Source organism: Maniola hyperantus, chromosome 26 (assembly GCF_902806685.2).
Source record: "Maniola hyperantus chromosome 26, iAphHyp1.2, whole genome shotgun sequence".
Taxonomy (NCBI): domain Eukaryota; kingdom Metazoa; phylum Arthropoda; class Insecta; order Lepidoptera; family Nymphalidae; genus Maniola; species Maniola hyperantus.
The window spans coordinates 4714907-4723522 of record NC_048561.1 but is presented as its reverse complement, the minus strand read 5'-3'; the positions used below and the strand labels follow the sequence as shown (position 1 = coordinate 4723522).

Sequence of the window (8616 nt, the reverse complement as noted above, 5' to 3'; positions counted from 1 at the left end):
CTTTATTAGACACATCCCTTTAAATATCAACTTTTAAAATATTATTTTAAAAAATCGCTCATTTTTTACATTTTAACAAAATCTTAGAGGGCCTTATTAAACCTAAGGACTTTTTAAAGAATCAAAACTTATAACGAGTAACATATTCTTCACACAAATTTATTTAGGTATTTGGAACTTATACTCATGTTTTAATTAGGAACTTGTTATTAAATCAGCCTTGTTAAGAGATCACAAATACTCCAAATTATCTTAAAATTACTTAAATAAAATATTGACCGTGTCGTTAAATGCAATCGGGGCAAATAAAAGCTTCATCGTCGTCTTTGGTTAAACCTACACATTCTTCGTGATACCATTTAGCACAATTTTTACATCTTCTCATATCCTCTTCTCTTTCTAGTTTGCACCCATGACAAAACCATCTATCATTCATATCTGTTTTAGTTTTCTTGTTTTTACCTATTTTATTTTGGGTCTTGGTTTTCTTACTTTCCTTCCTAGTCGACTTTTTATTTTCCTTATTTAGTATAATTTTTTTATTATTTTTTCTTACTGTCGCATCTTTAGTTTTTCCCCTCTCATAACTATTATCATGCTTCTTCTCAAATAAATCTTTGACGATTCTCTGTCCTTTATAATTCATGGCTTTGCGTCTTGGACGGGACTTTACAACGGCAAAGTTAGGTGTTGGTATCAGTTCCTTAAAAGTTGTCGTGGAAGGTATTTTATTTTTGAACTCAATCAGTGGAACATCATCATGGGAATCATCAGCCGAAATTGGTGAACGCATTTCTATAATTTCACTCGCCAATTTCTTGTAACTTTTTTCTGGAATTTTTTCTCCTTTTCGTATTAAATCATCATTCTCTTCATCGGAGTCACTAAAAGGGTCATAAATGTTGATACCTCGTGTAGTTTGTTGATAAACAAAGTTTTCAAAATCCAAAGATGACTCTGAATCCGAAGATAAGACTTGTGTAATGGTTCTATTTATACCAGAAGGCCCTGGAACTCGACGACGAACTCTTTATAAGACTTTTGTTCTATAGTTTCTTCATTTTCTGAATCAGAATCAAGCGATGGAGTATAATCTACCAAACGTCTTTGAAGAATCTGCTCAGAAACAGCTATTGCCGGGCACGTTATATTGGGGGTAGCTTCTCCTGTAAAGTTTTCTTGTCGAAAACTATTCAGTAAAGATGGAGAAGCAACGTCGATTCTAGAATCCATCATAGCTACAGAGTCTTCAGCATCAGTAAGATCCGTATCTGAATTGTTTTCCAAAGGACGGTACACTAAGGTATCAGGAGGTGTCAATATATGCGTTGCTGAACTGGGCAATTGGGGGTCTTGGTTTTCAGTTAATAGATGGCAGGTAGGCATCTTCTGGTATTGCGTTAGGGTCTAAGGGAAACAATCCGGTTGCTCGAAAGCCATTAATAATATTTTCTGGGGTCACGCTTTTTGCCCAAACTTTGGTAAATATTGGATTAAAACGCGCTTTATTGATCTTTTTGGTAGGGTTGTGGTACATGAACTTCACAACTTCTTGATCCCAGAAATTTTCAAATGATTTATTGACTGATTTGTCCAGCGGCTGCAACTCATGTGTTGTGTTCGATGGCAAGCAATACAATATTATATCATATTTTTCTGCTGCGTCTACTATATCATAATCTAGATGGCACGAGGCACCGTCAAATATCAGCAAACATTTTCCCGGGGACTTGTATTTTCCCAGATGTTCTATAAAATTAATGAACAAAGAGCTCGTCATACTACCCTTAGGTGCCATTTTCACTAGTGTTCCAGGGGGTAAGTTGTCTGTGAATTCCTGTTTAAGTCGTATACCCTTAAAAAGTATCATCGGAGGAATGCTATTTCCTGCAGCACTAACACAAACAGCAATCGTAACATTTTCCGCATGTTCATGTGCTACCATATGAACCCTGCGATTGCCTTTTTCAGCTAAAACTTTTTGCTGGTGATGGATAGTTAACCTGCAGCCTTTTTCGTCGATGTTATATAACCTTTCTGGGTGATTGGGAATGTCTAGTTCATCGTACAATTTCTTTATTTCTTGAAAGTGATGCTGCACTATGGACTTATTCAGTTTCTGTGCTCTAGCCGGGTTCATAAGTTGAGCCTTGCGGATTGAAATATTTGGGTTCCGTTTCATAAACATGTTGAACCAGTCCCTACCCGCTCTGCCAGTTTTTTTATTGAAATTGTTTTCAATTCCCTGCTTCTCACAGAACTTGTAGGCCTGTGTTCGAATGACTTGGGGTGTAAGCGGCATGCCTATTTTGGAAAATTTTATAATTCTCTCCACTAAATCTTTTTCGTGCGCCTTTGACAATATGGGGGCCCGCCCAATTTCTTTTTTAGATTTTCCGGATGTCAGGTGGTTTCGTAGAGTTCTGCGAGGTATATTATAACGAGCCGCTGCTTCTCGTTGTGAAAGTTCACCGTTTTTCACAGCAGCCATTGCCGAGGCCAAACTATTTTCTGACCACAGGGCCCGCTTCCTTTTAACTGGCAGGGGTGGTGACGACATTCTAATCTGCAAAGAAAATATCTTATAAAGTTTAAATTTATTCAGTTACATTGGCAGAATGAATAGTTCATTATTACACTTTAATAATTAATAAATAAAAATGTTTTATATTCAACCGTTAGTCCGACGAACCATTATTATCATAATAATAACAAGAAAATTGATATATTTTAACTTTTAACCCTTATTTCACTTCTTTCTATTTCTATTTTTGCAAAATATTTGCCTAAGCTCTGTCCCATTTACAACTTTACCAAAATTCATTAAAATCGGTTCACCAGTTAAGCCGTGAAAAGGTGACAGACAGACAGACTTACTTTCGCATTGTTTATTCTAAAATTGCACTTTAAAGTAACCATTTATTAAAGTCAACCTTTTCATCTCATACGTTAAATAAGATGTACGGGCCTTGTAAGCAACGGAAAGCGTGGGCCTTCTTAGCCATAGTACAAATTCTAGAATAACGGAAAATATTAAATATAAATATAGGAATAAAATTACTAACTTACCCTTTCTCATGCAGCTAGTTAACTTGTGTTCACATCCAAATAAGAATAAACATCGACTAACTCAAGAAACTTAATTAAAACAAAGTTTATTTTCGTAAAAAAATATATGAAGAGCAGACGCTACCTCCCGCACCGACTGTATGAACGCTACTAACAAAATGGCGGCGGGTGCGTAGCAAAGCGTTGTTGCCAGCTCGTTGTATCTACTACTTCTATGTGTGCGGGATGTGTTGAACGAATAATACTATTGCAACTCTAATTTTTCGATACTGGGCCTTGCAACCGGCCGGGCCTTCTATGCCTGAACTACCTTACATTAAGCATTTATATAAGTAACAATATAAAATGGTATTAACTAAAAAGGGAAATAAATGCCGTTACACAAAATAATACGTTATAAATCAGAGGTACAAAAATAGATTACCTACTTATAACATAAAGCTTAGAAATACTTATCTCATAACAATCAATTTACACTCGCGAGCAAAACTATGGAATCACCTGCTTGTGATATGCTACGAGCGATCTTAGGAACTAAATGACTGCTGAAGATTAATGAAAGTGGTACCATTTTAAAGGCTGTACTGTAAGCTTTAAATTAATACCAAATTAATTAAAATTAGACCCGTATTTCAGGAGCTTTCCTGGTTTTAAGTGAAAGAGCAAGAAAAAGACCGTTTCAGTTTCTCGATGCCTAGCGAATTGCGCGACATTGACCTCCTGTAAAAGCGCATGGTATCGGAATTTTCTTATCAATCGGCTGTTACACATTGACCAGTACATATCTCTGCTAAATTCGACCTGTGGCCTTGGACCATAATGGATACCTCACCCACAGAAGCAGCAGAAATGTTTCCCTACTGCAACAAGAGCTTAGCCCGTACATTGTCGCACGGCAGCTCCACATATGCCAGTCTTGTGTCTCGAAAGTTTACAAACGCTTTCAGGAGACTGGAGGCTTCATGCAGAGACCAAAAACTGGATGGTGCTGGTTCACTTCAGAGAGAGATGACCGCTTTATCGTGGCAACTTCTCTTCGAAATCGTCATTTGACTGATATCGACATCCACCAGGAGCTCAGATAGTTTTGTATGGTGGCTGTCAGTGAGTCTACAGCTTGGCGAAGACTTGTTGGCAAGCTAATTTGACTTCAAAAAGACTTACCACAGGCCCAAAACTGACGGTAGATCACCGACAAGAACATCTTCAATTTGCTCGCGCCCTACATAATTGGAATGTCGAGCAATGGGAGAGTTTTCTTTTGTTTTCGGTATTATTTTAAAATAACCTTCATATTTTGCTAACTCTGTGATAAAAAGATGACAATCATAGCCTGCCAAGTTATGAAAAACGACGGGCACGAATGAACACACTCTGTTTATTAGATTACAATAAGAATGTGCGGGCCCTCGGTATTCTGAAGTAATATGATCATGATCCCGTACCTTATCATCAAGAAGTAAATTATTACAGATATAGCAATTTGTAGCATTTTCAAAACTATTTTTTTGTTCAATTGTTAACGGTTTCATTGGTAGGTTCTTAGACAATATGCGATAAATTTCTTGAATATCGCTAATTAAATATTTTACAAATACTTGTACACAATCTGATCCTTTGTATGTAACATACTTATTTAATTTGAGATCATGAGAACAGCAGATATAGTAACCAAAGCAAGACGGTTGATGAATTTCATATAATCGAGTATTCTCAGACTTATTTTTATTGCATTTCTTAAGAATACTTTCAAAGTCAGCATAGATAATAAAATTAATTTTTTGTTGCCTTTCATAGTTTTTGAATTGTAAATAACTGTTTTTCGCCGGTAATTCGGTCAATATTTCATTACAATTGTGAGAAGTATATTTTGTTTTACTAGCAAAAGTCTGTAAGCATAACTCGCACAAATACATGTTACCTGTGTGATCATTTACTTGTCGTTTTACTAGCCTCAAAAGATTTTTTATTAGACAGTAATGTCCTTTATCATTCTTCTGAATGTATAGCAAATTTATATGGTTACTTTTTCTGACTGTAGTTATATACAAAGGACCAGTCACATTATGTTTATCGTCCAATCCATAAACGTTAATACTCAGTTCATTTGTTTTCTCAAACATTTTAATGTCTTTATGTGATGGTGGAAATGACATACCATCTATATTTAATACTTTTGAATAATGCGGATATTAACTAGTTCTACAAACATTATTCTTTTGTGGAAATAATGAAGCAACTATAGACCATAAAAAACAATGATTGTCATTGTTGCGTATATTTATACAACTTTTAGTATTTTTAATCACACTCGGTAAAGCTAAGTAAGTGCCACCCCTGAAAGGAGAATACTTATTTATGTTTATTTCTAGATGACTCATTGACTCACAAGTCCATCCAGATTCACGGTGTTGAAACTCAGATAGTTTTCTTTCAAATGTATGAATTGTATTTGAATATAATTCATGAACATCAGTACCTTTAGATATGACACTATATTTCGTGTTGAATGACTTCAGCTGTTTTTCTCCTGTTTTAGGGAGATAAAAGAAAACAAAAAGCTCAAAGTTTAATTTAACAGTCTGAAATGTTTTCAAAGAATTATTGATAATTTTAAAAACGTATTTCTCATTATCTATCAGGAATGCCTCGGGTGTGAGGTATTCCTCAAAAGGACTTAATTTATAAGTTATTATTCTATTTTTGAAAGCTGTGGAAATTATTTCAATGTTATCGTATTTTGTATTCAATAAACACTTAGACTTATGTCAATTTGTTCTTAAGTGATATTGAATTTTGTTTTCAGGTATATCAACTTGACAATTTTCACATCTCATTAAATTAATATTACCTATTTTTGTAGCAGGGGTAACTGTAAAAAAAGAAACACTAGTTTTACTCATTTAATATATTCAATACATTAACAATAATAATAATAGGTAGGTAATGAAATAAAAAGTATAACAGTAATATAAAGTAAACTTTATGTTGATAGTTAGACGTAAAGTTTTTAAATTGATTACATAATTATGTAGCGATACCTATTAATAAAGTTATGGGAGTACCTACCATATTATATTACATACTTACGGAATACCTACGCTCGCCGTTCCTGCCGTCGAATACCACCAACAACCTTACCTTACCCGCAATTTTACCTCGGGTTTACCGGGGAACAAGAAAATCAACAAACAACACATGGATAAGGAAAATACTTTATTTAATGGACAAGAGCGGTGGAAGAAATGAAACAACATGGAAGGCATGAACACTTTATGAAAATAAGCAACGATTTCTTACCTCCAACCGGACGAGCTGGCTAGCGTATTTCGGAGATAATAGTGATGACTAAAAGCGTTGATGGTTACATGCACAGTGATGATCACGAACACTGTTGATGGTTACAATATGACATCCAAAACACGCTAGCACGAAGACTCCAGAAGCACAAGCTGCTGCAAACGAAATCGCTCCACATGGATCGCCGGTGACGTGTTCGGCCGGCTCTGAGCGCGCGACGGCGTCCGCACACCACGGCGGCTACGAGTGACTGAAGCCGGCGCGTGAGCTGCGGCGCCGCGCCGGCGCGGCGGGGCGGCCCAAGAAATAATGTAATGACGTAATGTGCATGCGCGCATATCCATTACACACGGCGACGCCTGCATTGGTTTAGATATAATAAATAGCAATAAGTACTCGTTAGCGTATGGTAATCTTAAGATCTACTTTTGTATATATTAGGCTAAGCTATTTCCAATAAATACATTCCAATTCTTACCTTCTGATCAATCGTTATCACGAGTTTTATTTAACCACAACAAAGTCAATATTTATATTATCCCACATTTAATAGTAGTTACTTATAAAGGTAGGGGAGCATTTTCTGTACTCCTTTCTTGTGCTTATTATAAAATTGCTCAAATGACGCCATGCTTCCGTGTCTTCGTTGGATCTATTCTTAATGCATATTATAGCATGGCGCCACCTGTTAACTGGTTGAACAGCTTCAATTTCGTCACATTTATATATCTTCAAATCAATAAAGTGTGTTCCGGGCTTATTTTCAAATGATTGACGCGAATGCCCATTCGCTAATCTCCTCGTAAAATACGATACTATTGGCTGAATTTTTTTACCCGAGGCAGCTGTCGGGGCGCCGTCCTCTCCGTCATCCTCGCTGTCGGTCCCGAACAGGTCGTATGCAGTTGGTTTTTTGGTCGGCGGCGGAATGGGCTTAAATGTTGGCTTTGTGGATTTTTTCGCTGATGAGCGCGCTGGAGCAGGACTTGCGCACGATGAACTAGGCTCTCCGGCTTCAATATCTTGCTTGCGCTTTTTCGGTCTTTTTTCCGTGTCAGGCTGTCGAGCTTCTATCACTTCATCGTCGGACGGGAATAATACGTCAGCATTTTGGCGGGACCTGTAATAAAAAATAATAATAAATTAGATTACTGAGTAAGTAAGTATTAAATTGTATCGAGGAATTAATATAAACCACTCATCATTAACCGGACTGGAGCATAATAGGTATATGTTCACAAAATTCAGTAAGGAGTACCGTATTAGTAATAGGTATAATACATATATTAAATTGAATAGACCTAGTAATTCAGTAATAACTATATTCATATGTTAATTCTCTGAGGAATGGTAGTAAAAAGCCGGCCAGGGATTTGAAGCCGGAACTATTGTCCGATAAGCTAGCCATTCGCACATAAATAACATAATATTGTAATCAAAGAGAAAGTAGTATTCCGCTATTTCATAACAATAATTTTTTGAGCCGGGGCGGGGAATCGAACCCCGGGACCATGCTCCGACAAGCTAACAATTAGCATATAAATAATCTATTATTATAATCAAAGAGAAAATTGAATAGTGAAGATATGTTCAATCTAGTATTCCACTATTTCATAACAATAATTTTTTGAGCCGGACAGAGGGATCGAACCCAGGACTGTGCTCCTATAAGCTAACAATTAGCATTTAAATAATCTATTATTATAATCAAAGAAAAAGTTTAATTAAATACGGGAAGTTTAGTATTCATCTGTTTTATATGACAACAGCTTTTGGACCGAGCCGGGAATCGAACCCAGAACCATAGCCCCGACAAGCTACCATTATCACATAAATAGCATAATATTATAATAATTATTAAAGAAAAAACTTTAATTGAATACTGAGAGTATTCTGACCTATGTATGTATGAATAAATATTAAAGTACTTACATTATCTTTGATGAAAATCTATCAGTAGGCACCAGGATCCAAGCTTCGGGATAGCACAATGATACGCTAACATCCCGCCTCAATTGCTTAAATAAAGCGAAAATGATTTGTCATGAAAAATCCCCTCCTTCACAAAAAGGTTCCATCACACTACCGCGCAAGATTTCTCAATTCATTATCTGCAAATTACAATCTATCCTATATTATAAAGAGGTAAAATTGGGTACGTTTGTTTGTAGGAGGGTTAATCTCTGCAATTACTGGACCGATTTTTGAAAATCCTTTCACCAGTAGAAATCTATATTATATATATAT

At 36.0% G+C, this 8616-nt stretch overlaps 2 protein-coding genes across 2 annotated transcripts; both read right to left on the bottom strand.

Moving 5' to 3' along the window:
* Positions 1–492: 492 nt before the first annotated feature.
* Positions 493–3209, bottom strand: LOC117994112 (uncharacterized). The gene is made up of 2 exons (XM_069507779.1): positions 3070–3209; positions 493–2566 (listed from the first exon to the last, which is right to left on the bottom strand). Exon 2 carries the CDS (start codon positions 2558–2560, stop codon positions 1361–1363), a length of 1200 nt encoding a protein of 399 aa, XP_069363880.1. The 5' UTR covers positions 2561–2566; positions 3070–3209; the 3' UTR covers positions 493–1360.
* A 998-nt stretch (positions 3210–4207) lies between these two features.
* LOC138404251 (uncharacterized) lies at positions 4208–8104 on the bottom strand. Its single transcript, XM_069507790.1, has 2 exons — positions 6848–8104; positions 4208–6728 (listed from the first exon to the last, which is right to left on the bottom strand). The coding sequence occupies exon 2, from the start codon at positions 5223–5225 to the stop codon at positions 4230–4232; it is 996 nt and encodes a 331-aa protein (XP_069363891.1). The 5' UTR covers positions 5226–6728; positions 6848–8104; the 3' UTR covers positions 4208–4229.
* Between the last annotated feature and the right edge of the window lie 512 nt (positions 8105–8616).

Coding starts and splice junctions, on each gene's coding strand:
- LOC138404251 (XM_069507790.1), bottom strand. CDS start 5,225: ATGTCATTTCCACCATCACATAAAGACATTAAAATGTTTGAGAAAACA.
- LOC117994112 (XM_069507779.1), bottom strand. CDS start 2,560: ATGTCGTCACCACCCCTGCCAGTTAAAAGGAAGCGGGCCCTGTGGTCA.